The 20,345-nt window shown below is 42.7% G+C and overlaps 1 protein-coding gene across 4 annotated transcripts in view; it reads right to left on the minus strand.

Moving 5' to 3' along the window:
• Positions 1 to 218: 218 nt before the first annotated feature.
• KIF5C (kinesin family member 5C) overlaps positions 219 to 20,345 on the minus strand; it is a 77,557-nt gene continuing 57,430 nt past the window's right edge. For 2 of the 4 annotated variants that reach the window (XM_074144886.1, XM_074144884.1), the window contains 12 exons: positions 17,231 to 17,437; positions 16,070 to 16,220; positions 13,600 to 13,784; positions 11,662 to 11,779; positions 10,981 to 11,057; positions 9,516 to 9,625; positions 8,560 to 8,661; positions 7,881 to 7,941; positions 5,416 to 5,487; positions 4,572 to 4,676; positions 1,316 to 1,532; positions 226 to 332 (listed from right to left, as the gene is read on the minus strand). In XM_074144886.1, coding sequence (XP_074000987.1) covers positions 226 to 332; positions 1,316 to 1,532; positions 4,572 to 4,676; positions 5,416 to 5,487; positions 7,881 to 7,941; positions 8,560 to 8,661; positions 9,516 to 9,625; positions 10,981 to 11,057; positions 11,662 to 11,779; positions 13,600 to 13,784; positions 16,070 to 16,220; positions 17,231 to 17,437 — 1,512 coding nt within the window. Of the gene's footprint in view, positions 333 to 1,315; positions 1,533 to 4,571; positions 4,677 to 5,415; positions 5,488 to 7,880; positions 7,942 to 8,559; positions 8,662 to 9,515; positions 9,626 to 10,980; positions 11,058 to 11,661; positions 11,780 to 13,599; positions 13,789 to 16,069; positions 16,221 to 17,230; positions 17,438 to 20,345 lie in introns of all 4 variants that reach the window. The other 2 variants (XM_074144883.1, XM_074144885.1) reach the window with 2 other exon arrangements.

The raw sequence follows: 20,345 nt of genomic DNA on the forward strand, positions 1-20,345 counted from the left end.
GTCATTATAATAAAAACTCTCAGCAGCAGCTTGCAAAGCGTTCTAACAAGGCACTCCTCACTTAAATTACTAATTTTCACACTTCAGATATCAGCAAATGAGTCCTACTAAAAATAAATAAAAAAAAATACTGTGGGTCTTCTAAAAGCAAGACTGAAATGTAAGGAAATTGGGTGATCAGTGAAAGAACAGATCTTTGTGAGTGAGTTTGGTCTTACTTCTCGTTTATTTGGTGTTGTGATAGTAGCTGGAGTTGGACATCCCTCCCCCTCGGATGGCGTGGACAGCCGTTGGAGAAGACGCTGGGTAGTGACCAGGGCGGATGGGCTTGGCTGCAGAGGAAAAGCAGGAAACCAAACGAGACGTTTAGCTTTCACACAAGGTTTTCCACCTCACCTTCTGCTCTGGTACAAACCCCGGTGTTTCCAAACAAGGAGCAGAGCAGTCCGTAATTTAGCTCTGCAGAACACGACATTCCCTTACCAACAACAAATTCCCTCGGCCAACAACAAATACATCCGTTTTCTGCTCATGACAGAGCCATTTAATCACCCCATGCATGTCCCTCATCTCTGTGAAGATTATGGACTGTCTATACAACAGAGGGACCCACTTAGCAGCCAGCGATGTACTTTTTATGTCCAATTTAACTGAGACAAAGCTGCCAATGGCTTTCTACAAGCCATAGAATACAGCAGGAACACTGTGTGCTGCCCAATTCTCTCTCAGGTTTTAAGACACCAATATTAGCATCGCCATCCAAAACATTATCCTTCTGCTTTAGCAATTCCAAAAAATAATTGCAAAATCTGCCTCATCTCAAACACCATTTGAGTGTATTCATGCATTCAGATTTCACCCTATGTATAGATCAAGCATTTGAATGATATAGGAAGTTTTTTTGACTCTACACAGCTCAAATTAAATCACAAGGAGGAGTGATCAGGGAAAAAGAGAGGAAGGGCCGAGGTCCAGAAAGGCAAGGAAAGAATGAAAGCAGAAGGAGAGTATGTGGGGGAGGAGGAAGAAAGTGAGAGACTAATTTAAAGAGACAAGTTTTCAGGTCACTAGAAGGGCACACAAGACCCATTATGCCATTTATTTACCGAGTTAAATAGCAGAGGCGCTTTAAACTTTAGGTGGGGCAGATTCTATTAAAAAGCGAAGCCTTTGAAGATGCCTGTGCAGCAGAGAAGCAGACCCCGCGGTTTGCCCTGCTCTGCTGCTTTCAAAGCTCTCTCTATTTAAACACGAGCAAACAGACCAACCATGAAGTATGTGAGCAACCACTAACCCTTTAGCTCCATGTCCTTACCAATTTGAGCGGAGTGTGCTCTCCGTGCCATGTTTTTGGCTCTCACGGCCTCCTTAATGCGATCTACCTCCTGCTGGTACCGTTTGCGGTCTCGCATGGCGTTCTCCTTGGCCTCCTTCAGTGCGCTCTCCAGGGCCTTGACTCTCTCTGCCGTAGCTCGAAGTCGTTTTTCCAGCTTAGGAAGCTCACAACGAAGATCTGCATTATCACGTACCAACTGCAAGAAAAGGAGTTTCAAAAACATCCCGTGAAAAAGTTTATTCCACTTAAACTCCAGGGCTCCAGGGTGAGGGCTCCAGGACTCCAGGGTGAGGGCTCCTCTACCATACCCACTTTTCTAGGCTTTAAGAGCAACTGTGGCAGAAACTCTGCACTTCTTCAGAACGCAGAAATGTCCTGCATTTCACAAATACTTGATCACCTCATTATTTCAAAACGGCAATGCTTAACTATGGCTTTTGGACAACACTGGGTATCACTAAAAATTCATCATCTCCATCTTATGGTTGGAGTTGGTGATCTCAGAGGTCATAGAATCATAGAATCATCCAGGTTGGAAGAGACCCTTGGGATCATCAAGTCCAACCATCTACCCTACATTACAAAGTTCTCCCCTATATCATATCCCCCAACACCACATCTAAACGGCTCTTAAACACATCCAGGGATGGTGACTCAACCCCCTCCCTGGGCAGCCTGTTCCAATGCCCGACCACTCTTCCTGTGAAAAATTCTTTCCTAATGTTCAGTCTAAACCTACCCTGCTGGAGCTTGAAGCCGTTCCCTCTTGTTCTGTCATTAATTACCTGTGCGAAGAGACCAGCACCAACCTCTCTACAGTGTCCTTTCAAGTAGTTGAAGAGAGTGATGAGGTCTCCCCTCAGCCTCCTCTTCCTCATACTAAACAGTCCCAGCTCCTTCAACCGCTCTTCATAGGATTTGTTTTCCAGGCCCTTCACCAGCTTCGTTGCCCTCCTCTGCACTCGCTCCAGCACCTCCATATCTCTCTTGGATTGAGGTCCTTTCCAACCATGACGATTCTGTGATTCTGTGATTATGGCAGGCTCACCTGCTTGATCCCTACTCCAACATAAGGGTAAACTGGAAACTTCAATGCCTCAAGCATCGTTATGGCATCACTTAAAGGCTGTAGTTATACATGTGATGATTATGTGCAACTCTGAATTCATGCACTTCCTCAATTAAATACAAACCTGAGCAAGGTCTATCACAAGGTCTATTACTAGAGAACAAGTCATATGAGGAGAGGCTGAGGGAACTGGGCATGTTTAGTTTGGAGAAGAGGAGGCTGAGGGGAGACCTCATTACCCTCTACAACTACCGGAAAGGAGGGTGTAGAGAGGTGGGTGTTGGCCTCTTTTCCCAAGGGAATAATGACAGGACCAGAGGAAATGGTCTGAAGTTGGGGCAGGGGAGGTTTAGATTAGATATCAGGAAGAATTACTTTCCTGAGAGGGTGGTCAGGCACTGGAACAGCCTGCCCAGGGAGGTGGTGGAGTCGCCATCCCTGGAGGGATTTAAGAAACGTGTAGACGTGGCACTTTAGGGCATGCTCTAGTGCCCGAGATTGTTGGGATTTTTTTGTGTGTGTGTGTATGGTTGGACTTGATGATCTCAAAGGTCCCTTCCAACCATGAAGATTCTGTGATTCTTATCAGAACAACATCTAACTCTACATGCAACAACAGCCAAGAAAGAGGATTGATTTTTTTGACAAATGAAAAACTGATGCAAACAGTTAGAAAATCCCATACATTTTCTACTGAATAGATGATACCACTACTGGAAGTCGACAGAAAACTGTTCCAAGGGAGCGATTCTCCCTTTTCTGGAGCAAAGAGAAGAAAGTGGTTTAACCCCCACATTACAGCAACAGCACATACAGACATTCACACCTTGTTTGACAAACAAAATGTTTTACACCTGCCAGTCCAGGCTGAGTGCCAGAAGAAAAACACAAACAAAGCTAAATAAAAATTGACACAATGTGCTTTTCCTGCAAGTGTTGAACCCTTGCTCTATGAAATAGTTACAATATGAAATAAAAACAGGATGATAGTATCACTTTCAGGTCAAGTTCAATGTCATCCTTCCCTCTTAAGTTTCTTACGAGATGTGGCCTCCCTAGTTAGTTTTGAGTAAATATACACTAATGAGAGCTATAAAAATTTGTATCTGAAAATGCAGTAGATGTGTGAACTGAGTGCAAAAAAAGGCAAAATAGTAAAATGAAAAACACTCCTAACATGTCCCGATTTCCACATTTAGAAACTAGGTCTTTAAACCATCTGTTCACTGGGAATCTCAAAATACTGAACCTTAGCGGACATTTGTCACGGTTCGGCACCGCTTGCTTTTTTGGCGCTTCCACAGGAATAAGTAAAGCAAATCTCAAAGCAAATCTCACTATTAACAGTTTCAGAAAACTGCACTGGAGAGTGTTATGTCACTCTTCAAAAATGAAATCAAAAGCATCAAAATCAGGTGCTCCACACCTGAACAGTGGGACACAGTTCAGAAATACTGACATCTGCTAAGAGGCAGAAATGATCCAGTTTTATCTAACGAGGTGCTTCCTAAATACATAGACACACCATTGATATATACGTATTTCCAGTAAGCAGAGGGTAAGGTTCTTTCCTTGACCTATACCCAAAAACACCTGCCTACCACACATCCCCTCCACCCTCCATTTGCATGGTGGGTACCAAGAATGACGGGCTCTCCATAGCCCTTGTCTGAACAGTAGAATTCCAAAGGAAACAGGAACCCCATGAAATAGGGAGGAGACAGGAGATGGACATGCCCAGAAATGATCGACTTCAGCATCCCAGGGAGGCACCAGCTCTTAAGCTGCACAGAAAACCTCTATTTTTTTGGTTTCATAGTCTGTGGGTTGACTCCACTCAAGTCACCTCTGAGTACCTCTAAGCAGCTTTAGACCAAGAGTCAAAACTAGGGATAGAAAATCCATCTAGAAACTGGCCTAGCAGCACAAAAAGTAGTAACACTTTATTCTGAGTTTTGTTTTTTGGAATGATGGAAGAAAGGAGAGGAGGGAGGAAGGAAGGAAGGAGCAACCTGGTCTAGTGGGAGGTGTCCCTGCCAGGACAGGGAGGTTGGAATGAGATGATCTTCAAGGTCCCTTCCAACCCAAACCGTTCTGTGATTCTATGAGAGAAGGAAGGAAGGAGAGAAGAAAGGAAGAAGAGAAGGAAGAAAGGAGAACCCCTACCTGTTTGTGAACCTTCGTAAGCTGTTCCAGGTTGTTCTCAAGAAAGGAAATTTTCTGCTTCTGCGCAGCACTTCCACCTCCGTCGTCGCTGTCAAGTTCAACGCTCTGCAGAGAGAGTTGCAGCATTGAGCAAAGCCAGGCAGAAACTCCAGAGGAAGCTTAGGCCTTTTGTGAATTTAAGCTTCTCAAAGGCAGAAAAGTATTCCAGAGCCCCAAATTAAAGAGAATTTATTTTACCCATTCAAAACTGTTCTTACTGCACAATTATAAGGGCATCCTGAATAGGAAAATCATACATTTTAGTGGGGAAAATCCCTTTTTTCTCTTTTTTCCACTCCTGGGAGACATTTTTATGTAATATGGGGTTTCAACCTTAAAAAAAAAAAAAAAAAAGTATAAAACCTCTTCCCTAATGCTACTCTAAAGGACTGAAAAGCATTGTGAAGCCTTTGACTATTTATGCAGTTCTGACTCTTCTTCAACAGTTAAAAAGACACTAATTCCTTCCAAACACTAATTTTGCCAGGAAAAGACTGGAGAGTCACAAGCCCATAGAAAGAAAGGGCCGTGGCCTTCAGTGTGGCATAAATTAGTGCAAGTTATATTGAATAATTTCTGGTACCCCTCAATACCACCTTGGAGAACTTTGTAACTGAACTTAATTAGACTGGTTCATTTCACTTCACCACCAGGACCAAATAAAAGCTAATCAACATCAGAACAGTTTTAATCTTGTTAGTCACTGTTATTGAAAAAAGACAATAACCCGTTTTGTAACAACATGCACTAAAAGCTTCCAGCAAATCGCAAGAATACCGCAAAAAAGAAAAGAGTATGGTCTTACTTTTTTAACGCGGGTGGTGAGATCTTGCACAAACAGCTTGCGTAGGTTGTGAAGAGTCTGAAGTTCTCTTGCCTGGAATCAAAATAAGTATTAAAAAAAAAAAAAAGCACAAACCAGCAAGAGAGAGCAGATACTCTGGTGTAAAAATTTTTCTCAGATTTGAGTGAATAATATTTATTGTGATTTACTTATAGAGATATACGCAGCTCACGGAAAGGCACTGCCCGTGCTGAAGAGTTCCTGCACCTCCCAAGGTGTTCACCGCACCAAAGCTACGTTGGAAAATATGTCAACTCTGTCTTAGGGCATGGGGAACAACAGCAGAAAGCTGAAATCTCACCATTTGGCCACGGTTACACACACCTACCGATGTGAAAGAGCTCTGGATTCACTCTGTAGCAAACACATTAGCCCTCTCTGAATGTGGGCACTTAAGAAGTTTAAGTGCTTTTTAAGTTTTGGCCAAAATCCAGGCTTTCCCAGATTATTTTTTTTTTACTAATGCATCAGCTTCTCAGGCTCAGCAAAATAATTGCCTTACTCCAGACTGGAGGGGTGACACAAGAAGTGACAACCCTGCTTCTACTCCCAGGAGGACGGAAGCACTAATCCATGTGCAGGGTAGGGAACTATGTGGATAAGCTGCTCACCCCAACCCCATACTGAGCCAAACCCATATCGAATTGTCTTTCCAAAGTTGGTAAGAGTAACCTTAGCTTTTCCATTTTATGGTTACCCATTCACAGTCTGGAATTTAAATGAATCACTCAATAAGCTCCACCACGACTACAAGCTTTTGAATTCGAATTTTTTAGCTTTATCTCTCAAAAGAAAAAGGCAAAACTGAGTAGAAGCCAAAAAGGAGAAGCTTCCTTCATGGACGGCTAGAAACCGTAGATTACAAGCCCAGCTTATTTACATAGGAGTGATGTGGTACCCAGAAGAGGCACCTTGTCCCACTCAAAGTCAAGCCCAGCTGCAGAGCAGACCCTTCCCTGAGACCTCCCATTTGGGGTGCTGCCCAGCAGACCCCCTCCCATGGGCCCCCTTCTTCTGATTCATAGAATCACAGAATGGTTTGGGTTGGAAGGGACCTTAAAGAGCATCTTGTTCCACCCCCTGCCCTGGGCAGGGACACCTCCCACCAGACCAGGTTGCTCCAAGCCCCATCCAACCTGGCCTTGAACCCCTCCAGGGATGGGGCAGCCACAGCTTCTCGGGGCAACCTGGGCCAGGCTCTCACCACCCTCACAGCAAAGAAGTTCTTCCCCACATCTCATCTCAATCTCCCCTCTTTCAGGGTCAAACCCTTCCCCCTCCTCCTATGGCTCCCCTCCCCAGCTTTCCTGGAGCCCCTTGAGGGACTGGAAGGGGCTTGAAGGTCTCCCCGGAGCCTTCTGTTCTCCAGGCTGAACCCCCCCAACTCTCTCAGCCTGTCCTCACAGCAGAGGGGCTCCAGCCCTCTGATCATTCATCACCAGCCCAGTGCTGGGAAGGAGAACCAGTCAAAGCAAAAGCTGTGATCCCAACAAAGCCACTCTTCATCCCTTCCTTCTCAAAGCCATCAGCCAAACAATACACAGTGTGCCTGGTGCCTGATGTCTCCCCACACCAATGGGCAGGGATGAGCCACTGTTTGGCTTTTCATGCCTGATGTTTTCCTGTAATTCGCTATGCTTGATTTTCAACTCCTGCTGCTGTAATTATTATAACTCTAACAAAATGAATAAAATTTTTATGTAAGATAGTTCAAAGAGGTTTATTCCAAAATTTTAAAAACACCATCTGGGTTTCTTCAAGCTGACGGTATCATACCGCCTAACTCTGATTTCCACCTGCCTTATTTATTTGGCAAACAGGGCCAATCGAGTCTACATGCAACCTCTAGGAGTATCTGACCAGCAGAGTTCATAACAGAAATGCTGGTTAAATCTGTCCCTCACATGAGTTTATTTTAACAAGGTTTATGTGTGGAGGAGCCATCAGGAACGAAAGCTGAAAGGACCCAAATAGTTCAGCTTCAGTAATGAACTCCAACTGATCCCAAGGCCACTATCACCTGAATTTTTAGAGCATCCCACAGAGGAGAAAATGCTGGGTTTGAGTTAATAACCATGTTAACGCTAGGAAAAATCTCTTTATGATGCTCCTAAACCAGCTCTGTATCACCTAATTGTAGCTACACTGTTCCGTATGCTGGTTAATTGAGGTGATTGGAAGGAACAAGGACAGCAAAATGGAGTACCATTAGACTTATCGGTGATAGTTATTCGCAGAAGGCAACAATAATAGTATTTAATCTTACATTTTAAAATTTAATTTCAATGATTTGGTGAAATGCACAAATTTAACCTATTATGATATAAATCGGTCATTTCCTTGGGCTCAGATGAAAGTGTTTAGTAATACATCAGTGATGAAGACCTAGGAGAAAAAAAGCTCAATAAAGTGTAATTAAGACATACCACTGTTTCCTCCAGGCCCTTAAGATCTTCTCTTGCTTGTTCCCTTTTATCATTAAGCAGTCTAGAAAGATCACAACATTAAACACAAAAGTCATGTAAGACAGAAGAGAATCAATCAACATTCAGTCTGAGCAGAACATCTTCAGATGTGAGCAAATTCAACATCTCTTTGCATCTTTAATTACGCTTTTGACTGTCCCAAATATGCAGGTTTCTCACATGGAATGGCTGAGCCACCTTCTCTAGTTTTTGGATCCACACACGACATTTTTATCTCTCATTTCCAGTAAAAGCTTTTACTCAGGTGTCTGATTTACTACCAGCCCAGCCCACCCAGAACCCCAACTTCTTTCTTGTTTGTTTTTGCTGTGCACGAATAAATGGGAGATTTAACTCTTGCTACGGTATTTTGTAAAACCAGAGCTCTAAAAAAAATTTAAATAAATAAATAGATTTTTAAAAATTCAGGAAGTATCAAATCCACTATTAAAAAGCCTCTGATGTAAAAATACAGAGTAATTGGTACTACTCATTTTAGTACTGTATGTTGGCTTTGTTACTGAAATGATATTTTCAGCGTGATTATTTCAATACAAATGTTTCTCACTAGGACGTTTCCTGTGGACACATTAAAAGACAGTATATTCAAGGACACCAGATGAGAAAACTGTTGACTTACATGAGCTTTTCCAGTTTCATTTCTCTTTCCTGGTCCTCAATTTTTAATTTATCGTAATCAGCGCTCAGTTTCTCTTGTTCCAATTGCAGCTTCTGATTCATACTGAAACGCGAAAGGAAAAGTCAGCACAGCTCAGTCCTGAACCCCATGAACAAGGGTGGGTAAATCTCCATGAACAAAACTGGGTTAGACACAGAAAGTAAAGCTGTAACTCCCTACTGAAAAAATTCTGAAAGAAATTAAGCATAAAGAATCTGAAGAACAATAGCTTTTATGTAAAAATATTAGCGAATTAAATGCGGTGGCTGGCTTCCCGTATCTTAAAGGACACAAACTGTTCCTGAAATCTTTCTGTCCCGCTTTCCTATGTTTCCCATTTCCCTATTGTTAGTCTTTGGCCACAAAATATATATGGTGAAAGAATAAACACTACATCAGGGTTGCCTGGATTTTATGAATGCCGACAAACCCAAGAGTACGGGAGCAAAACCCTCCATTTTTCCAGTGCTGGAGTATCTGACTAACAGGGTTCCGTTGCTGTGTCAGGGAGAAATATTAAGGGTGAGAACAATGGGACACATTTGAGTCACCCAGACTTGCAGAAAATCTGTGGCAGAACTAGTTGCTACAAGAGGGCCTCAAAACTTTTATCTTTAAAAATCTGTTCTCCTCCAAGCTTCTCGTATCTACGGGGCTGCAGGTGTAACATTACGCTTTCTTTTTCCTCTCTATAATTTTATGGGCTTGTTAAAGCTCCACAATAAAGAACCAGGCACTGTAATTCACCGTGCAAAATAATTACAGGGTTGGCTGTTGCATGTAAGGACACTGCTTTCTGTAAGACACCGAAATATATAGACATCAATTAAAACTGAAAAAAAACCAATGCCAAAGCATCCCTACAGTGTCACGGAACAGGAAAGGAACAGAGAAAGTGATGGAGTGAGAGAACATACTCTCTGATTTCATCGATTATTTTCTGCTTCTCTTCAATTTCATCCCTCAGCCTGGACAGCTGCTTCTGGTGGGCTTCCCTGTGACTCTCCATCTGCTGCTCCAGGGCCTTCTGCAGAGCGCAAAAACCAGAGCCATACGTGAAATCAAGCAACACACAGCGAAGATTCCTTCCTACCTATCGGCTAAATCAACCTGTCTTTCTGGAGTTGAGTGATGCTTATCAGAACAGTGTAATTCGGGAGTCCGCATGGTAGATCTTTCCATGATCATAAAACTGTGCATCTACTCACCCAAGCGTTAAATTCAGACATTTTTTAGCAACAGATGTACACCAATTTCTACTGCCGCATGTGAAAGCCAAAGCGTTAGTACATCAAGTGCCAAGAATGACACTGGTTTTTACCAGTCCTCTCTTAGTTCACCTGTTTATTCATCAAGAAAATGCGTGTACAGTAAAACCCCAAACGCCCTCTCCCTCTCTGAGAATTGTTTATCCATAGCTCGGTTATTTAAATTCTAGGATTAGGTATATCTCAAGTAGTAAGAAAAAATCAATGCATCTTTTTAGATTGCTAATAAAATGCTTGGGTTTTTTTTTCTTCCAATTGTAAGGAATAATTCTACAACTTTTTTACTAACTTTAACTTTTTATAACGGAGGTACAAGTTCTGAAGCTGACAAACCTCTATCGCTATCCTTGTAAAATTATATTTTTCCTTTTCTGCAATTTGCAACCCCATCAGAAACACAACTCGCACAAAATTGCCTAACATTTCTTCTTTGCATTCCCAAGGAAGAAGAAAGTACCAGAAAACAGATTTGTGTTTGATTATTGTTTCTAGGAGAGAGTCAGAATTCCTGCCAAATTATTTGGGAAAGTGGTCTGGCCTCTTTTTTTATCAAATTTCAGTACTTAAATTATATTAATCCCAGTAGCCTGATTCACTACTTAGCAAATTGACTTCCAGCAAAGGCAAAAAGCAAATTGACTTCCACTGGCAAAAAATTAGAGTAACTTAGAGGTGAATAAATATAATTTTTCAATCATATATAACAAAATTGTTCTCAAGTTTGGGTACTGGCTCTGATATTTTGGTTATCTGCTCGTGTGATTTGAGGAACTCGGGCATCTCCGATTCAACAAACACAGTCCACTGAACCTCTCTACTCTTTGAAGCCGGCTCAGCTTACACACTGCTCCCAGAAGACACCTCAGATATTCAGGCTATAACTTACTTTTTTTTCCATAATTTGGTCAACAACCTCATTACTAACAAGTTCTCTAATTCAGAGGTCGCTCAATTACATGAGGTCAGGTTTTTGAACTGGCAAATCTGACAGAGGCTGGAAGCGTTTGCTAAAAGCACACAATGTGTACAGGAAGACAAAATTACACCCTGATTATCAGCCTCATGAACGATCTCACTGAGAAATGCCCTCTAAAATTGCTGCACGCCATCCTACCTTCATCTCCTCTGCATCCTGAAGCCGGGTCAGATGCTCCTTCTCCTTATCCTTGAAGCTGACTTCGTGCATCTTTTCTGTTAAAAGTTGGAAATTGAAGTTGAGAATTAATCGCAGAGTTCCAGGATGTGCTACATCGAGACATTTAAGAAAAAACCAGTTCCTCCTTTGGCAGGGGACAGGGAAGAGTGTTGGAGGGGCAGAGACAGCCATGGTTTGCAGCACCCAACCTGTGACCACACTCCCTAAACCCCCTTTTCCTTTACTAACAACCCACGTGGTTTTCAGCCCACCCAGCACCTTTCCAACCTACCTTTGTCTCCTTATATGGCTAAAGTATTTAGGTTTTTTAGTATTTTTTTCCTTTTTTTTTTTTTTTCATTTCTCCCATCATTAAAGCACGAGGTGAAACCTGTCATAAAGTTTTTGATTCTTTTGAAAAATTAAGTTTCTCTGTATTTTGTGAATGGGGTAAGCTGACAGGGATAATTCTGGTTTTATTGCAATGCACTACAAGGAATTGCAATGTGTCAAATATCTTGAATCACAATTTTATGTCTTCACTGCAAAATACTAAGCAGAAAATAAAATGTTGTAGGACTACTGAAAATTCAGCCAATACTGAATTTTCTAAGATATAGTTGGTAAAAGAAATGATGGCCACAAGGCGTAACGCTGTACCTTGAGCCCGTAACTTGGCGAGTTCTTCATTGAGAGAGTCCTGTGACTCTTCCAGCTGCCTCCTCTTCTGCTCCATGTTTTGCATGTAGTCTGTAAGGGACTTGATCTTTGCTTCATGCTTTAAAGACATGGAAAACAGCAACGAGAGGTGAGTACACAGCTCCTTACCTAGGAATTCAGGTACTGTCCTACATAAAAGGAGGAAAAATAGAAAACTCTCCACATCCAGAGCCGAAGAATAGAGGAGAAAATACAGCCAAAGATCTGAGAAGGCGCTAACGGACCCAAACAGACTGCATTTTTTAAAGGTCAAACTTAGTAGCCCGAGACATACACTGAACAGAGCAGGCGGTAATTCCAAAACATCATGGGAAGCTCATGACTTGGTGTTAAACAAACAGCAGCAGCTTCCTAAAATCAGCTGAACACTGGGCTTCTGAGGTGGCTTCCTGGATGCTTCAACCTGCAGAAGCTCAGGTAGGCTTTCCCCAGCCATCCTGACAATTTCTTTCTTGCTAACATCCTTTTAAACTAGAAGGGCTTATGTTTAAGTAGAAAATAGTGAAGAATGTAGTGAAAAGATCACAAGCTGAATTAAAATTTTCTAGTTTGGGGATAAAATTGAGATGCATGTAATTATTACATCCTGTTAATAAGGCCAGTGAAGCACTTGCTCACTTGGTTCACTGTTCTCGGCGGAGAGGGGTTGGTGCTTCTGTAAAGATAAATTAAGCTGTAGCTGTAGGTGAAGCAGAACGTAGTAAAGATTCTGCTGCAGGACAAGAGGCTATCCTTGTTCCAGGTTTTCTTAGAAGAGCTGGTAGCAAATGAAATACAGTAAACTGGATCATCTCCTGCCTTCCACATGTCCACTTCAAAGCAGTTGAGCCTGTCAAAGCAGTTAGTCCCTCTCCTGCAGCAAGCATCGCTGCTTGTAACTCCCACCCACTGTGAAGCCCTTCTACCATCTGGATTTCTAACTTCTAATCTTTTCCATAACACATTATTTTATATATCGCCACCTAGTTACCTCGGTGGCACGCTAACAGACCAGGTAGGGGGGGCTGTCTGAATGCTTTGCTAGTGAACCATACAATCACTGCTTCCTTTCTCGGGTTGCTTTTAAAGTGCAAGATACAAATTCATGCTGAGGAAATCACTCGGAGGAGGATTTTCAGTATTATGCCATAGAAAACATTTTGAGATTTGCAGCAGGACACGATCTCGCCACAGAATGTGCTGGAAAATATTGAGGGGGAGGAACCATAGAACTGCCTGGGTTGGAAGTGACCTTTAAGATCATCATGTCCAACCATCAACCGAACACTGACAAGAACCATCACTAACCCATGTCCCTCAGCACCATGTCTGCCCGGCTTTTAAATACCTCCAGGGATGGTGACTCCACCACTTCCCTGGGCAGCCTGTTCCAGTGCTTGATAACCCTTTCAGTGTAAAAATTTTTCCTAATATCCATCCTAAACCTCATCTGGTGCAACTTGAGGTCCTTTCCTCTTGTCCCATCACCTATTCCTTGGGAGAAGAGACCGACCCCCCCTGGCTACACCCTCCTTTCAGGGAGTTGGAGAGAGCGAGAAGGTCTCCCCTCAGCCTCCTTTTCTCCAGGCTCAACACCCCCAGCTCCCTCAGCTGCTCCTCACAAGACTTGTGCTCCAGACCCCTCACCAGCTCCATTGCCCTTCTCTGGACCTGCTCCAGCCCCTCAATGTCCCTCCTGTTGTGAGGGGCCCAAAACTGGACACAGCACTCGAGGTGGGAGAAGAGAGAAAAATCCACAACAGACAAGAGAAACACCACTCTGCTCCCCGAATTCTAATTTCTCACTCCCAGCACTCCCACACACATTTCATGAGGACGGAGGCTGAGAAAGTCATCAAACCTTGCTGCAAAGGGATGAGGAAGGAGGAACAAACGTACCTGTGAAATGAGGAGCTGGCAAGCTGCGAGCTCCCTCTCGCTGGCATTCATCTTCCTGTTGGAGTCAATCTGGGCGCTCTCCAGCTGCTTGCTGCGGTTCACCAGGGACTTCACCTCAGACTTCATCTTGCTGATGTAAAGCCGTGCCATGGTGAACTCCTCCTCAATCACCCCGTTGACATCTGCTAACTAAACACACAGAAGATTGTAATCTCAAAGGTGTGGTTCTTACGTGTAAGTCAATGCAAAGCTGTCTTCCTGCTGCGAAACTCTTCTCTAGAGCTGGGAAGTACCCACAGACTTTCAGGTCACCTTTAAAGAGGTTACACCGCTCTGCTTCTTACAATCTTCACTGATAAGCCTCAAAAATGAGAAATTAAGGCTTGGACTCACTGTGTGCTTCATCAATTTAGTGGTTCAACATCTAAAGTAAGCAAGCCTGCCATCATGGCAAGACAGTATTCTGGAGAAACCTTTTCATGGCACCAGCACAGGAAATTTTCCTTCTTTCAAGGAGAAGAAAGCTGAGGAGCATTTTCAAAGTACTCCTTAAAGAAGTCTCCTCTTGAAGGGTTGTGCTTCTTCAATAAGACAGACATGGGTCTGGAAATCTCACCTGGCAAAAGGAAATTAACTGCTCTCATCTCTAAATATTAGTATCATTCTATTTATACGTCATTTCCTTCCCTGGTTTAACGTGGCTGGTGCCTTGTATTTGATTGTTTTTCTCTTAATGATTTTTCTTCAACTACTTAATTCACGTAACCCACTGATGAGCTGTGAAGATTCTCGTTGAGGGAGCGTATGGCCACCAACTTCATCTGCTTTTCGCCTTTTTCCCCGCAGCGCCAAAGGGAAGGGAACATGTGCTGTAGCTTCTCCCAACAGCCTAAAAAACACGACTGCTTCCAAAACCCTCAGTCTGGTCTGAAATTAAACACACTTTGAGAAGATGCTAATTGCCAACAAATTTGAAATTATTCTTCTAAAAGCTTCTCAATCTGGCCTTATTTACACTGACAGCTGTCCGGTAAAATGCTGACATCTTCGTTACTATAAAAATTTCTATCAAACAGACTCCACCTCCATTTTCCAAGATCTCCTCTTATAGTTCCTATTACAACGGCCACCAGAGGTTGCTGTAACATCTAGCAAAGCCTGGTCTTGCCTGGCATCTGCATAACCACATGGGACAACAGGGATGGTGTCCTCTGCAGTAAGACGCGGCTGGAACATCTGCTGATCTAAGGGGGCTTTAGCAGAACATCAACAATTTCCAGCCTCCGGCTGCACAGACTCACTTTTCCCTCCGACCTCGGAAAAAGTTTGGGAAAGATCATTGCTCAAAAACTGAGAAGTGAATGAAAAGCAAGAAAATGGAATGTACCGTGAGGAAATCACATATATCTTCAGAATTCATTTCTTAACCAGTTTTAGCAATTTCTCTTTTTAACCTGGTGCTAATGGCATCTTATCCATCCATTTAAAGTCACCAGGAAGATTTTCCAGGCCACGGAAAGTTTCCATCAGAGACGTGCCCTTTAGCAATGACTACACAAATATCTTGTCTGAGGCTTAGCATTTTGTTCATCCACAACCTGAGAAGCGTGACAAAGTGAACGGTTGCCTCCTTTACCGTGTCTGTAAACCCAAGAACCAGACAGAAGACAAATTTCAAAGCAAAGCTGGCCAAAATTTGCACCGCCTCCAGGCATGTTCAGATACCAAGGCTGCTGCTGCTTCAAGCACCTTCAGTCCCATTCTTACCTCAGGAAAACGATCCTCTGCAATTTTTCCTCTATAAAAGTCATTAGTCAATACACAGAAGTTAAGCTGCTCCTACCATCATGTGAATGTTTCTGTGGTATCTAGCACAAATTTGCCAATGCTGGAAATTAGGACATTTAAAGCATCTTGTGTTCAGAAACACACATGAAAGCCTGGGCTCTTAGACGAAGCCAGCCACCGTCGGAAGGCAGAATGCAGAAAAAACACCATTTCCATGCAGATCTTTTCATTGAGGTGCCCTGGAGAGCCGTCTGTACAGACCTCTGGCTTTGAGAACTGATCACTTTCAGCCACACAACAGTTTTAGGACAAACTTCAAACAAAAAGGTAGCCACCCAGAAGCCAAATCTCACAAATAAAGATTTTTCCGATTCTGGGAATACCGGATCACGCCAGCTAACGAAGGAATAGGGCTCCATGTGCATTAATAAATGTATCAGCACACAGATGGGCTGCATCAGGCTGGCCTCAAACACTGAGCTGGGAATAACAGCGGTGTTTGTGTGCGCAGACACTGACCATCTCTGGCCCAGACAAAGATCTCTTCAGTATTTCACTCTGTGCCACAGCCAGGATTTAAACAGCGGTTTCCTGGGAGAAGGACTGCTGTACCACACATATTCCACCTCAAATTTTTTTATATTGCAGGAGATGTGGGAGGGGAACAACAAAGACCACCGACTTACTGTTTTAACATCGTTAGTACCGATGATTCCTCCAATCTCCCCCAGGTCCTTAAGCAGCAAGTTCAAGATTTCTGTCGCTCTCTTCTTCTGATGGTTACTGAGCTCCTGCAACTGGCCCAGCTCCCTCTGGGTGGCCGTCAGGGTGCTCTGAAAAGGTTTAAAAGCAAAAGTTACCCTCCCCTCCGCAGACCGGGCAGCAGTTTCTTCTGCGCTATCTACTTTACATGGTATTTGTCTTGTATTTTCCTGAACGTGCCCCCTGGCTCAAGGTACTGCCGCGTACAACTCCACCTTGCCATAATCCACTTTCACAACTCACTTGCTAACAAGGCGACTTTAGATCTATTAAACGTAGTAAATCCTGTAAGAATCTTATTTGCATAATACACCACAAAGAAGGTTAATCACAGAGAAACAGGTATAGAAGGAAAAACTCAATTTTTTTTCAAATGGATTCACAGTAATCTGTTCGACTCAAGTGGATAATGAAGTCTTCCATGAAAATAGACCTGTTATCAACAACCTCCTCAGCTTGTATAATTAATTAAGGAACAAGGATGTATTAAGCTACCAAGTCAATCTTGATTTTTCTCAGATGAGATTTTTTCCTTAAAATCGGCACTCATCAGCTGAAAAACTTGATTTTTTTTCTGGATTCTTTCCTTGAGATCTCCTGACTCTGTACTAAATTCCTGCTCCACAGCAGAGAGTCCAGAAAAAAAGCCATAAAATGCTGCAATTTGCATAAAGCAGATTTTCACATCTTTCTTGGCATAACAAGAGTTTTTAAATAACCAAAACACAGAATGGCCAGTTCTCACACTCAGTTCTGTCGCCGCTACGCTGTGCAAAATACAGAGGCTGCGAGAGCCACGATCTGCCATCAGCTTTCACAGAGCACTTTCCAAATTATCTTAATTTTATTGTTTAATTAAGATAGAAGAGAGAGGGAGCAACGGCAAATATGGATCTTTTAACAGCCTCCCCGCTACTCCAATTTTTTATACTACATAATAACATACTTGACAGCAGGATCTGAAAGATTCTTGGAATGGCAGAGGCCGGCAGTTTTCTGGGAACCCCTATGGAAATCTTTAGGGGAGATGCAGAATTAGGGGGTGAGGAGGGAACCGGGGCTATAAACCGCTTGCTCTTACACTCTTTTGTGCCAGCTCATCGGCCAGTTGTTCGTTGGCCCTTGTTTTGTCCTCCACTTCCTGGGATTTCTGGTCATAATTGACAGCTAATTCTTCCAGGGCTTGAAGGACCTCTTTGACTTCATCTTTGGCTGCTTCGTTCTCAATCTGGAGACGGGTCAGCTCCTCTTGGATCTTCTCATAATCTCTCCTAGTGGAGGCCAAAAGCTGGAAACCAGATATCACAGAAGCATTAAGTCACCCAAGAACTTATTCAAAAGACAACATTCAAAAGGGCAAAAACAGACAAAGAGAGAAAGAAAATGTGAGCACACAAGCTGTGTGCAAGAAAAAGCAAGTAGGAGAGAAAAATTCTGCTGCTCTACCCAAAACCGCCATCAGTTTCAGTATAAATGTATTTGAAGGAAGCAAAAAAGGCTCTAAACTTCAATGAAAATAAAAATCTTAATCAAATCCTATTATGACATAAGACTGAGGCAGAGAATTTATTTTAAACAGTACCATAGCTCCAAATAAATTTTCTGCCCTCAATCCAGTGCTGCAGCTAGGACTAAAAAAATACCTCAAAGTAAAATATTTAGACACAGACTCACAGCTTTGAGCTGAACCAAGTAAAAGGGCTCTCTGAGGCCGTCTCAAAGATCTTGCGGCGTTAGAGGAATCCTTTGATAAGCAAACCTATGATGATTACTCTTAGATGTCATCTGAAGCATGATGCTGAAGACAGATTAGCTGCTCCTATTTGCTGAGGCAAAATACTAACTCAGGAAGAAAATACAGACTTCACACGCACTAGTGAGTATTTCCAGTTTGTAAAACTCATTAAATTTACTCTTTGTCTGCTACTGAGAGAGATGCTGAAGTTTGAGTGACAGTGCTGATTGCAAGAGGCCAGTTGCATGGTCCTCTCCCTTACCCTTGCACCACTCCATCTTCTTTCAGATGTCTCAAAAATTCAGTTTTTGGGTTCTTAGCACAAAACCAGACTCAACAGCAGTCATAGCTGCAGAATAATGTGAAAAGAAATAAAAGGTGCCACCTAACATTTAGTGCTAATATTGTTCTTTTGAGAATAATAACAAAATCAGGACCTAACATTGCATAAAATCATAAAATATAGAACAAAGCCATATAAAATTAGTGCATGAGATACAGGAAGGTGTTCGTGTGCATCCTAACAGCAAAGTTTGGACATTCATTTACAGAATTCACTATTTCCAAGCCTTCCTATGTATGGATTAGTATAACATTACTGTACTGCAGCTTTCTTGGACAGCAGGACAAAACCTGCCCTCCTGAAGCGCACCGGGTGGACTTCTCCTGACCTGTCCCACCGCTGCCCACGGGCTCCCAGGCCATGAAGGAGTTGAGTGCGAGACCCCAAGCTAAACAGAAACGTCTCTCTATAACGGACCACCTAAAAGGAGAATGTCAGAGAAGACATTGCTTTTTTTGGCTCAGAGTGCTAATGGAAAATAGAAAACCAACCAGGCAGCTTCAGACGCTGGCACGTGCCCAAAGTGGCGAAGAGAGGATTCAGATGTAAGGGAAATTTATCTCACTGGTAACGCTGCAGCCTCAGAAGTGCACTCACGTTACGGAAAAACCCACTGAATTGCCAAAGCCAGATGGCACGTAAATATTTAAACAACAAAATAGCTTAAAATAATCTTTCTACTAAACACAGATGGAACTATTATTTACATTTACTTAAGAAATTTTCTGTGTGAATATTACTGCGACTTCAAGTAAAAGGAAGTGTTATATATCACCGAGAGCATAAACACCGCTCCCCGGAAGATTCTCGATGGCATAATGTGGAAAAATATACCAAGATTTAAAAAGGCTATTAATAACACATTATACAAAGGGAAGGAGACGATGGCTGCTCACAGCACATGAGAAGATTCAGAATCTGCCCCCCAACAAAACGCACACCCTAAGAAAGAGCCAGTGGTGAAAAGGTACCAAAAGATACCACTATCAGCACAGTGCCATCTGTGGCAGGCCTCAGATTTATAATTAACCTGCTAGCTTAATCAAGCAGAAAAAAGTACTCTGGTTAATTAGTGGGAAGCAGAGTGAGGCAGCTGCTCTGCAGCACATCTATCAGGGAGCTAATCACAGGCTCTACGACGGAACAGGTAGATCGGTCCCGCAGTGTGGGAGAAGCTTATGTGTGGAAGACAAAACCTTGAAAAATTAATTCAATACCCTTAAAGAAGAAAATAAAAACTTCGCATTAGCTCTCGGAGGTAAGAGGTGGACAAGCTTATCAGATGAACCAGCTAAAAACCTTCTGGTGCAACACCAGCTGTGGAGACTTCAGAAGTCAGCAAAGCTGGAGTAGAACATGTGAAAAGAAGGGGAAAAAGTGGTCTGTAAGGCAAAAATGAGAAACCACCAAAAAACTGATTCATCTTCCAGATGTAATATTGAGTATGGAACACAGAGGGTGGGGAACAAGCCAGGGTACAGCATGCTCCCACTTAGGCAACACAAAGAAAGGAATGCACATCGCTCAAAAAATAAGACACAAGAAAAACCGTGGGGGAAAATAAGCTTTAGATGAGAACATTGATGTAGAAAAGCTGGGAGAAGTGAGATGGTGTAAATAACACATCCAAAAATAATGTTGCTGAGAATGCATAAAATTCTGTTACATTTGTGTAGCCACGGACACGGGTAGCATGTAATAGAGAGTAATCAAAAGAAAGTTGCAGCAAGTGAATGAAGAGCTTAATCGTGGAGTAAAATAAAGCTGGTAATTCCTGCAGTGAGGATACGTCCCCAAAGGTGGCAGTAAGTGTGACGAGTAACAGACATTTCATAGGCTGTTCTCGCCCTGCTGAGGAGCCAAACCTTGGAAACTCTTTCTGAGGATCTGATTAAGGATTAAGGCATGGACAGAATAATTTTTCAATTACAAAAGAGGTTTCACACCCAAAAAAAAGCAGCCAGAATAATGCTGTGCTCCAATGGAAGAGGCTCGGGCAGCTGGGAGAATCCTAGGGAATCACGGCAAAGAGACACCAACATTTTGGAACAGTAATGACAAGTGAAGTTTGAAAACCAGCATAAAACCATCTTCTAAGGAATATCACAGCAACATTTG

This window comes from Numenius arquata, chromosome 3, assembly GCF_964106895.1.
Source record: "Numenius arquata chromosome 3, bNumArq3.hap1.1, whole genome shotgun sequence".
NCBI lineage: Eukaryota > Metazoa > Chordata > Aves > Charadriiformes > Scolopacidae > Numenius > Numenius arquata.